Source organism: Nannobrachium achirus (assembly GCF_963921795.1).
Source record: "Nannobrachium achirus genome assembly, chromosome: 21".
Lineage (NCBI taxonomy): Eukaryota > Metazoa > Chordata > Actinopteri > Myctophiformes > Myctophidae > Nannobrachium > Nannobrachium achirus.
The window spans coordinates 23832363-23844777 of NC_137828.1; the positions used below are offsets into that span (position 1 = coordinate 23832363).

Sequence of the window (12415 nt, forward strand, 5' to 3'; positions counted from 1 at the left end):
AGTGAAAAGTGTCTTATGTTTGTTGTCCACTATAGACTGAAGCGCGACATGTTGAAGTGTTGGGCTTCGTTTCTTGCATCAAAATACGAGGTATCCGTTTCGTCCTCTGGTTGGGGTATGAAGGGCATGGGCTGGTTCTGAAGGTTGTCCCAGTCTAAGCCCTCAAACAGAGGGTGGCACTTCAGTTCTGGTGGACATGAAACAAAACAGAAATTAAGAATAGCAGCGCAACATTGACATTCATTTTTGCTTTCTCATGACTTCCTGGGTACTTTTCTGCCCTTTAAAGTCAATGTAATATTCAAGATAAAGTAATAAAATCCAGAACTAGAACAGAAAAAAAAAAAAAAAATGAAATATCAGAGTTACTAAGAATTATTTTACACTACGTCTTAAAATTATTAACATCACAGCCTATGAGGCAATCATTCATTTAGAACTAAGAGATGTTCAGTGCTGACAAACAATATATTTCAATCTAAATCATATACTGTACTGGTTCTCACCCTTGAGACCAGCCCGTTTGGACATGTCCATTGCCAGCAGCATATCAATGGTATGCCTGGAATTGTCCGATAGTGCCTCCTCTCCCTCAGGCCAGGGGATATCTGAAATGGTTGAAAGCAATGGAAGTTTAAAAGGCCAGTCCAATGCAACTCCTTGCAACATGCAACTACTTGCAACCATTATGCCAAAAAGGCAGTTGCAAGCAGTTGCAAGGAGTTGCATTTGCGGTCAGGCCTTAAGAGACACTCAAAAGCTTTGTGTTCCTGTTAAGGAAACCATACAAAAAACCTTTTTGGAGAAAAAAAGCATAAAGAAAAACAACAAAAAAATTGTTTAAAGACATTCTTAAGGTAGTACGTTTACAAGACAATACAGGACTAGAGACGTGTTACCCAAAGGAGGGACATACAAGGTATAGCAAGAAACAACAAAAAACACATCCAAAGCCTCACCTCTCCTGAGGATGTTCTGAAAGACCAGCTGAGGAGTCTCGTCGTTGAATGGAGGCACACCAGTAAGGAACTCAAACAGACACACTCCCAGAGCCCACCAGTCCACCCTGAAATCTGCAGGCAAGAAAAGGGCAGGGTCACATTTGAGTTGACATTTTGGCATCAATATTCACTCTATTTGATTAATTCCCATTAAGAGTGTGAATTAATACTACTGCAGTGGCTGAAGCAGCAACCAAGTTAGAAAGATTACACACCAGGGGCCAGTTGCACCACCAGAACGTAAGTTCTGCCCTAAGTTAGGGAGTAAAGTCCTTACTAGAGGCTTAGTAACTACTAGTTAGTTTGTACCTAAGTGAGTTACTAACAGGTGTTGCACCACGACTGCTTAAGGCATAACGTAACTAGTAATGCGTAGACTGTTCCTAAAGTAATGTATAGTCGCATAAAATGACGTCATAGCTCCCGAATCCAATGAAAACGAACTGTTTCTAGTAAGGAAATAAAGCTTGTTTCTACCACTTTTTCGAGTCACGTGTTCAAATACTGGATTCTGATTGGCTAAATTCCGGAGGTTATGACAGAACAACTGCCGCAAAGTTGTGTGAGGACTTGTCCGAGATCAATGCGCCTCAGTGTACATCCGGGGACTTCAGGAGGTAGTCGGAACACCTTTCCCCCAACCAACAAATGACCGTGGCAACGGTCCTATGTTTACTAACGTGCATGCTATAGTCGCCGATTTATTTGGATCCAATGCAATCCGCCAACTTTAAAGCCCCTTTTCTCTGAACCTATGCCTTTCTGGAAGCGAACAGCCTCTATTTACGGCCGGAACGGTACTTCTAACTGACGTTAGCTTAGCTGTAAGCTAGACGCATGGATTAGTATGGAGTTGGCGCCATCTGTTGGTGAGTAGAAGATGTTGTTGGTGGAACTATCTGCTGTCTCGCGGAAGTTTTATAGGCAATAATGATTGTAACTTAAGATCCTTGCAAGTTACAACTATGTGTTTTCTTTCATGTATAAGGGAAAAAGTGGTAGAAAAGCTATTTACCACTCGGGGTCGGACATTATGCTCTGATAATGTCCTGTGTGAGGGTGTTATCGGACTCGGCTTCGCCTCGTCCGATCACCCCCTCACACAGGACATTATCAGAGCATAATGTCCTCTCACTCGGGGTAAATTGCTTACATCGTCTTTTGTCAACAGAGAGCTCCGTCTCTCCACTGGCATGTACAAGTCACTGATATGCGTGCACAGGGCGAGCGCATCCCTGCGCAGCGCACTGCCCTGCAAACGGATTGTATCACAAATTATATTGGCCTCATACATTTTCCCCCGTTGTGAAGAAACGCAGGGCAGCGCATATTTGGAGACACAGTGGAAGAGAGCGCACCGTTCAATTCGCTGTTGTGCTGTATATGCAGTGGTTGAAAAGTACTCAAATTAATTAAAAAAGTATCAATCCTGCAATATAGAAATACTCTATTAATAGCAGACACATCATGAGCTTGTAGATCGGCTATTTTCAAATGTCCGAAATGTATATAGGGCTTAATGTATGTTTTAAACAGATGGGTCGTTTCATTGTTGAATTAGTTAAATAGCCGATATAATGCTGTCTGCCACGTTAGTAGTGAAGTTGCTCTACTCCCATAGAGATAGGTTACTTAGTAAAGACTTAGTGCTGCCCAAGGGGTGGTGTAAATATTTAGTTGTTACTTAGAGATACGTAAGAACAAATTTGTGTGGTGCAACACCTGACATTTTAGTAATGCGTAAGTCTTGACTTAGAAGCCATTTACGTTACAACTAGGCTACGTTATAACTTAGTAACAGCTGGTGCAACCCCGCCCAGAAGTGTAGACCAGATACTAGGTCTGTCACAATTATTACGTAATCGCAATTTTTATTTGAGACAATCACATTCATTTCACATAATTGTTATGTTAAACATATTTAAGTTATTTGCCAAATCTGACCTGTGCAATTGGTATTTATGAAGACTAAAAACCAAACAGAAATTTAAGTTATATTTATGTTCCAATGTTCAATGGCGAAAACACAATTAAATTGTTAATCACAATAATTTTGTGTGGCAATTAATAGTCAACTTAAATTTATAATCATGACAGCCCTACCAACCGGATACAAGGACTTTTAAAAAATGTCAACATCTAAGAGTTAAATGTAATACTAAATGATTGCAGCTAATTGTCCAGTATATAAAATCGAAAACATAACTGTCCCTTGATCGAACATTAACAGATTTTAGTATAAAACATGAACAATGCATAACTGATACAGGTATTATTTTTTGCCTTATTTGTAACTTTTGAAAGCAAAATATATAAAGCGACCATAGATAATTTCCCAGGCTGATTGGCATGCATGCTCCAAGTGAAATTGCTCTACTAAAATAAGTGTGTAAAATTGGTTTATGCATCTGAACGTGATAAACCAATCCCAGAGAGTTACTGCATACTAGAGATGCACCGATCACCAATCAACTGGAATCAGTATCTGCCGATACAGATATTCCCAGTCACAGCGTCAAATCCATAAATTCTTCTATTTATTGTGTTATCGTAGCAGCATTTATATATTTAATGATTCTTCTTACAAAACATTGACATTGTATATGAACTATAAACATTAGGAGATTGCAGGCTGAGGTCCTTTAGTATCCAATTCAACTTGTAGGAGTTGAAGCTGATACCGATCAAAGCCGATAGAGGCATTATCGGCCGATCGCGATCACTCACCGATCAATCGGCACATCTCTACTGCGGTGCATACCACTGAATATATTACAGGACAACAACACATTTATCCTTTTTTGTTAGTCGACTCCTTCTGATCATATTCTTGGACACTTTTCTGACATGAACCGAAAACGCTTTCAAATTCCTGTTTCTTCCAATCAGGCTCAGTAAAGTTTGCACGTCACCAACCCAATCAAAAGGGGGCAGAACTGCAGAAGCTGTGGGGAAGGGGACATTTGTAAAAGCCAAGCAGCCAATTCCTCTGGCAACATGCAGTTACTGCACGCAGGCGTTGCAATATCTTTAGAAACTTACCACACTGACCACTCCCTGAAACTCAAAGAGAATGTCTGTCACAAAGGTTCATAGCGGCACCAATGTTCACAGTCCAACACTAACCACTTAAAAGCTCTATATGCTAGTTATTACAACAAACAGTAGTGCAACATCAACTGAAGCATTCAAAATATTACTGTAAATGACATATCATGTGATAAATGATGTGGTTTCGGAATGGCATAGACTGGCATCAGGGGTTTACACTAAGGTCTGAGAGGTACTTGCCCAGGTCATGTTCTACTTGCCCAAAGGTCATGCCCACTTGCCCAAAAAGTTAATCGTCCAATAAAAATGTTGGTAAAGTTTGAGCTTATAGAACAAATGAATGTTAAATCCAATTGATGACTTTCCGAGTGGTGACAATCACTTTGAAAAAACAGAATGAGTGCAACAGCTAGTTGTAAAAAAGGTAGCATTGTTCTTCATAAATAGCCAATAATATTTAATGAAGACAAAATGCAGTTGCCCGTTGGGCAACATGAAAGTAAACTCCACTTTGCCCAAACGTTTTATTTACTTGCCACGGGCAGTCGGGCAACCGCTAGTGTCACCCCCTGGGCATACTCGCCGATACCAGCATTTTAGCCAGTATCGGCAGCTTTTCCGATACTGGCAGGTATTGGTACAGCTCAAATTTTATGTAATGTTTGAATACCGTGAGGTTTCCCCAAGAGAATCTCCGGGGCCAAGTAGTCAGGGGTTCCTAGAATGGGTGCCCCTTCAACAGGCAGGGGACCCCTTCTGATACTCTTTGGGGTCCTGAAGGGAGTGTGGGAGGTTGTCATAGGCTGGGGAGTCTGTGGTAAGGGAAACATAATACATAATGAATGTAAAGAGAGGGTTAATAGTCCAAAATCTACATGAAATTTGCACACTTGATATACTGTACATATTCTGGGCCAAGAATAGCTTGCTCGTAATCGTATTCAATGATAATATTTGCCTCTGAGATGTAATGGAGTAGAAGTAAAAGTATGAATATACTCCAGTAAAGTAAAAATACCTAAACAATATACTTAAGTACAGTACTTGAGTAAATGTAGTTACTTTTCACCACTGGTACAGTATCGCTATCAGGATTCACATTTTCCTGCGAACTGTTAAAAAAATCCCTGAAGAAAAACAACACACCAGAAGTTTTTAATGCCACATTATAACTACCTGAAAGACAGCGCTGCTAGCGGAGCTGGGTCTTCTCTGGACCGGAGTGGTGGCCTCTGGTAAGCTGTAGCTGGAGCAAGCGGCCGCGGAGTGCGTGGACACGTCCATGTGCTCCACGGAGGCCAAGCTCAGGTGGGAGTTGTTATGGGTGAGGTTGGAGCGGTTGATGGTGCTGCAGTAGCTGCGGAACGCCACCACGTTCTTCGGCTTGAGGAACGAGGGCGACTCCGTGACGCTGCGGCCGAGCTCCGGGACTTGGTTGCGGAAGGAGAACTTGGGTTCGCCGCTGCCAAGTTTGGGCGTTTCGATGCTAGTGTAGGCGTTTATTTGGGCCAGTGATTTTTTGGTGAGGGCAGCACATTTGTTCTCCACTAGTTCCTCGAATGAAGTTGAAACGTGTTCGTCGGGACTGTGGCTGAGCCTCCGCGAACCCGGGCTGTCGGCGGTGACGCACAGGTCGAGCACGGAGCCGTCGGACGTGTCGAGGCTCAAACTCCTGCACACGGAGCGGCCTTCGCCAAACCGGAAACTGGAGTTTGCCGTTTCTTGGGCGCTGTCGACAAAGACGTCTTCCGCCGGCTCTTCGAGTTCACAAAAGAGATTTTTGGAAATGGGACTGGAGTGCTTTGCTTTATGTTTGTCGTGTAAACCGCTTCCCCGCGTAAAGTCATCATCAGACATCAGGCCAACAGCGGAGAACATGCCCGTCATGCCAGTATGGCGGTTTGAATTATCCAGTGGGGCAGAATGGCTTTTTGAATCATCCCCTGGGACTGGACAGGATCTCGTGTAGACTGCGTTAGATTTCTTGGTTTGGGTCTCCAATGGCTCTAGACTCCCCTCCATAGCTGTAAAGGGCCTCTTAACATATGAAGGCAGTGCAGTTAGACTCCTGACTAATGTCGAAGGTGGGGAAACGTCATCTTGATGTATGACGAATGGCTCCACTTGGTTGAAGGGAAATGCCTTTCCTGCGAGGGACTCTGGATTGGACTTCTTAGACAGTTCTCTAGTGGCCTTGGCAGGGAGCTCCACATTGTCCAGTGAGGTCAGGGCACCGTCCCGTCCAGTCATGCTTTGCTCTGCTGTCTTTGTGTCACATAACGCTGACTGCGTGCTCGGTTTCCTCTCACACATTTGTTCATTCTCTTTCTGAGGAAGCAAGCAAATTATAATTGTTAGTAACAATTATGACAATAAAACTTGTTATATTGTGGTATTTAGAGCTGCAACTATAGATTATTTCCTCAGCGAAGGATTACCTTTTCTGATTAACTGCACAATCGAAACATTTTCAATTTTGTTTTATAATCGGCCAAGTCGATTAGTCTGAATGACCACTTAAGCCCATTTTATACATCGTTGTACAACAGTATGGCACACAAATAATAAAAATAGACAATCTAGAAGCTCACAATGTGTCCCACGATAACAACATGTTGTGAGCTTGTAGATCGGATAGTTTAAAAAAAAAATGCTAATATTTAATACATTTTAATCATGGTTAAAGGGGAAGACCACACATTTTCAATATTGAACTATGTCATTAATTAACCTTAGAGGAGTTGTGTGGAAATAAAAGAAAGTTCCACCCCTATGTGTGGAGGATTGATTTTGGGGTTTGTTTGGAAAATAATACCAGTGTGATGTTATCTTGGTGTGATTTACAATACAAATCCCAAAATCAATCCTCCAGTTCTAGGCAACACAGAAAGGGGGGGGGGGGAACATTTTTTTTTTTTAAATTTCCACACAACTCCTCTAAGGTATATTAATGACATAATTCAATATTGAAAATGGGTCGTCTTCCCCTTAATGAAAAAAGTGAAACTCCCCCCAAAGAAAAGTTGTATTTTTATCGATTATCAATTACGTTTTAGAATCAATTAAACGTATTAGAATGATGAACTTTTGCACCCCAAATGTTAAAATGTTAAATTAAATGCGAAGGTGAAATAGATGTCAGACCTCGTCACACTCCCACAGGGGACTGACACCCCCCTCAGAGTCGGTGACAGAGGCCAAGGTGCTGACTGCACTCAGTGTGTCAACCCTTCTTCTGGACTTCTGCAGGATGCCAGTCAGATTCTTGGTAAAGCTGCGTGGGTTTAACCCTCTAGTGTTGGGTCCTGGAAGAGCAAAAAAAAAGGTAAAGTTAATACTTCACTCTCACACCACAGAGCTTGTAGCTCTTGTAGCAGTTGCAGGAGACTGGGCACATGGATTAATAAAATCTCACGATTGAAAATGTTGTGTATGACCAAGTCTTGATGTGTGATCTGTGAAACAAGTGTGAGATCCCCCGCTATATCCCTAACATTTACACAATTTATCAAATGATGATTGTTTTAGTTTTGTTACTACTTTACTCTGTACTGTACTTCCAACCAGGTGAAGAAATCACAGATTTGCTTTTATTTGAAATATCTGGGACTTAAGATTTCATGGAAGATGCTTCTGTACATGAACACTGACCACTTCAAATGCTCGAATCTTAAAATAATAAGGTAATCAAAAAAACACGGGTGCCAACAATGGCACAGGGGAGGGTAATCACTGGCATACTGGGATGAGTGTGAGAGAGAGGAGTTTTCTTTTTAAATATATAATGAATAAGTGTTGTTGTCAATTCAGTCAATTCAGTTAAGTCCTTTCGCATGTATGCAAGGGAACATAATTCTACATTCATTCAAACTCTGTACACTGACTGTTGAATAAGATGATCATTACAATGTCTTGATATGAAAGAAAATATTTAATAAGAACAAGGGGGAAAAGGTTGTGTATATGAAGTGGACAATCAAAATCAGCTGGAAATATTGTATTTTGAGGTGGTGTCATAATTAAACTTAATGTTGATATAGCACACTGACTATCAAGAAAATAAAAACATGGCAAAAAGGATCTCGACCCCTGGCGTAGAGCTTTGATAACATACCTAGTTTCCATGAGTAGCCAACGGGGGAGTAAGAGCACTCTTTTGTCCTCAGAATAGGTGAACAATAAGTGTTTCTCCTTTGCGCTGCTTTGCCACAGGACATGGGACTGCATGCAGCCGAGGCACTACAGTGGCGACTGGCTTCAGGTGCAGGCGTGTTCTGTTTTGGATGATATAGGAGAGTAGACACACTTTTGTTTGTGTTTTTGCTTAATGAAAGTCCTACTACTTGATCATACTACAGCGTCACACAAAAGTATAATAAAAGAACATGGCATGAAGTGACACGTTTTCAGCTCGTAGATCTGCTATTTTTGGACAAAATGAGGTTTCCACCCGACAGAAACCTATATATACTGTATTACACACACACACACACACACACACACACACACACACACACACACACACACACACACACACACACACACACACACACACACACACACACACACACACACACACACACACACACACACACACACACACACACACACACACACACACACACACACACACACACACAGGAAATGGCACATTTCCAAGTGCAACGTCATATACGTCACTCACCAATCCCAAGGAGCTGATCAAGGACAGGACTTGACCAGGAGTACGGAAGTAATCTTGTTTAGGCTTTGCCAGTGAGGGGGTTGTCAAGATATCTGTCAGATTCAGTTCTAACAACAGAAACATAAAAATGATTACATACTATACAACCAGTAGGGTGCGGGACTAGTAGGGAGGATATTGAATTATGCATTGTCGTGACTGAACAAGTGCTACAGGATTTGTTTTCATACCATGGTCAAGCTTTACTTTGGAAAGGCCAAAGTCTGTTAGCTTGATGTGTCCATGATTGGTCACAAGCATGTTGTCTGGCTTCAAGTCCCTAAAAAAGTAAGGATTCAGAAAAATATATATGTTACACACACAGAGACGAAAATAACAAAAGTCATTCTGCATATTTTGATCGGACCTACCGGTGGATTATGCCATGACCGTGTAGATAGTCCAAAGCCATTGCAACCTCTGAGATATATTTCACAGCCATATCCTGGTCAAAGTATACATAAATGTGAAGAAGCGATTTGACATCTCCACCAATGAGGTATTCCATTACCTGTGTGAGCAATATGAAATATGAATAATGGGAGTGTGCAAGGAGAGGATTTGTGCTTCAATTTAAATGTCAATGTCTCAAATTACCAGGAAAATCTTTGTTTCAGATTGAAACGAGTAGAACAGATGCACCACAAAGGGGCTTTTGCTCAACGCCAGTGCATCCCTCTCTGCCTTCAGTTGTCCCATCATGTTCTTGTTAACGATGTCGGCTTTCTTCATGACCTAAAAATGTTTAAGAAATTAAGAGACAAATGTTTCAAAATGATTCCAAAGATTCTTCGACTGGTTTCAAAAATAGCAGATTTAGGCTCACAATTTGTTGCATTGGCAATTTTCAAAAAAAATAGGGCTTAAAAGCAGGGTCTGTTAGAGAGGCCGGATGGGAAACGCAAAGTTCCGAGTTCGATCCCAGGCTCCCCCAGAGCCGCTCCATAGCCTGGCATTGGCCAGACTGATAACATGGTTTCGCTCACACGCTCCTCAACGATATCATTGATTGATTGAGTATTTTATTATACAAAAATGGAGAACAGTACAAGTATAGTCAATACAATAATAACATGTAGTACAGTACAAGTGCAGTTAAACACCCTGCCTAAAAAGGAGCATCCCAAATAAGTCCTTTTACGGTATTTTTTAACTTCTGAAGTCCTTGGTATTCAATTCATGGACATACGGTATGTTACCGTGGAGGAACGTGTGAGTGAATCCATGATATCAGTCTGGCTAATGCCAGGCTAGCAAACCTGACCTAAGTATAATTCTGAGGTATTTGTACTTTACTACGTATTGGAAATACTCAATGAGTATTTCCAATTCCCAATACTTTTACTACATCTCGGATCCAAATACTGTGTACTTTTACTCCACAACAATTATTTGAAAACGTTATTTGCTTGTTACTTTGTAGATTGATATCATTACAAAACACACATTAACCACTTCAATCCTATACATTTTAGCCATTTGAAAATAGCTGATAGACGGGACATTCTGCTCAATTTCTGCATTATGAGTACTTTTACTTTCGGTACTTTGAGTACATTTCTTTAATGCCAATACTTTAGTACTTTTGCTCAAGTACATTTTTAATTCCAGACTTCTACTTGTAACAGAGTACATCTACAATTGATTGATTGATTGAGGAATTTATTAGCTGTTTGCAATAGAAACAAGTACAGTTTCATGACAGCACAAATCACTGGTACAAGGTCAACTAAAAGGAGATCCTAGTAAGCTCTACGGCTTATTTGCACAGGAACCACCACTTTAAGTATCTCATATAACATTGAAAGACAGACGGATATAACATAGTGGTTACTTTACATAGGATAACGAACTCGTTTCCTACAGAGGATTCCTACAGAGGATCGCCCCAATGGTCAACTTCAACACACTGAAGACCATAGCTGGTGCAATAATCCAGCCCCTCTTTGACTACGGAGTCCACGTATGGTATCGTGACGCCCCACAAGCCCTAAAAACTAAACTCCAAACAGCCCAAAATAAACTAATTAGGGTCCTGCTTAACCTTCCCTATCAGACTCACCTCACCGCTACTCACCAGTTAAGAGTGGGGTGGCTCAGAGTAGATGACAGAGTACAGCAACTTGCAATGGGCCTGGTGTACAAGATACACTACACACCCAAGTACCTGTCAAAATACTTTATAAACGTTAAGGATGTCCATAATTACAACACCAGAGGCAGTGCCACAGATCACGTTCAACCCAGAGTCAACTCAAAGAAAGGGTCAAACTCGTTCTTCTGCTATACCACAAAAATGTGGAATGCCTTACCGAAGGCCATAAAGGAGTGTGGATCACTAGCATCCTTTAAAATTGCCCTGAAAAACCACTTACAGGCAGCAGCCATTCACAACTGGTAAAAACCTAGCCCAACCCTACCCTCCCCCTTCCTTGTATAAACTTACTGTTTGTTTAGACTTACTGTTTTCTTTTTCTTTCTTCTTTTCTTTATTTGTCTGTCATTCAATGTTATATGAGATACTTTAATGGTTTCCTGTTGAAATAAGCTTAGTCTTTTCATGGATCTCCTTTTAGTAGACCTTGTACCAGTGAACTGTACCGTCATGAAACTGTACATTTTCCTATGCAAACTTCTAATAAAGCCTTCAATCAATCAATCAATAACTTCGATTACAAAAGCAGAAGAAGGGGACAAAAAAGAGGGGGTGTGGAAACATGGGGGCTTTAGTCCATTTACAAGTCTCGAGTAGCAGCCGCCTGAAGGTGACCTTTTCAGTTTTCATTGCCAGTATTGATACCCTTGCTTAAACAAATACTCTCCAAGTCAAGTACAACCCACCTTGGCCGCATATAAGCGACCATTACAGTTGTTCTTCCTCGCCAGGTAGACCTTTCCGAAGGCCCCGCGGCTGATGGGCTTCAGGATGGTGAAGTCCTCGATGGACGCAGCCTTGGGGGCGGCCAATGTTTTACCATTCTCTGGACCACCACAGTCACCAGGAGCCTCCGTTAGGACGTTAGCGTCCATAATGATCCTTTCTAAAGGTGTAGGAAGGAAACAGGTCGTGTTTTTAACTTTAACTACCAGTCAACAGATTAGAAACATGTCTGACTCTCGAGAAAGAACAGCGAGGAGGAGGGCAGGGTGAGGTTTGTTTTGAAATTTGAAATCCGTTCAGTTCTGACTGGGGTCCTTTCAGCTGCATACGTCATCATTACATACGTCATACGCAAGAGAAATCGCCTGTGCAAAAATCATTTTGCGACATTATTTTACTTTACTTTCTTTTATTTTCCTGTTTCCAATTTAAAGTTTTGTATTTTTCTAGTATTGTAACTGCTGTTTGTCCTGTTGTAATTTTGTAATCCATTTACATACATACGTAAAATAGACCGCCTGACTGTAACTGCTGTTTGTGCTGTTTTGTAATTTGTAATGTTTATATTTTGTCTTTTTTAACATCTAAATTCTATATTCACATAAAAAAAAGCAAAAAAAATAATAATAAAAAATAACAGTGCCATAACAGTGGTTTGTGTATATTTTGACAACGACATAATGGTTCTGTTCTTTGCATAATAATATTTTATATGAGATACTTAAATGGTTTCCTGTTGAAATAAGCTTAGTCTTTTCA

At 41.0% G+C, this 12415-nt stretch overlaps 1 protein-coding gene across 1 annotated transcript; it reads right to left on the reverse strand.

The window, feature by feature from the left end:
* Nucleotides 1–29: 29 nt before the first annotated feature.
* On the reverse strand, nucleotides 30–11805 carry mastl (microtubule associated serine/threonine kinase-like; the record flags this gene model as incomplete). Its single annotated transcript, XM_080751689.1, has 12 exons — nucleotides 30–187; nucleotides 507–608; nucleotides 960–1073; nucleotides 4723–4864; nucleotides 5229–6380; nucleotides 7197–7357; nucleotides 8167–8326; nucleotides 8737–8843; nucleotides 8967–9055; nucleotides 9147–9286; nucleotides 9373–9510; nucleotides 11617–11805. The coding sequence occupies 12 exons, from the start codon at nucleotides 11803–11805 to the stop codon at nucleotides 30–32; spliced, it is 2652 nt and encodes an 883-aa protein (XP_080607815.1).
* Between the last annotated feature and the right edge of the window lie 610 nt (nucleotides 11806–12415).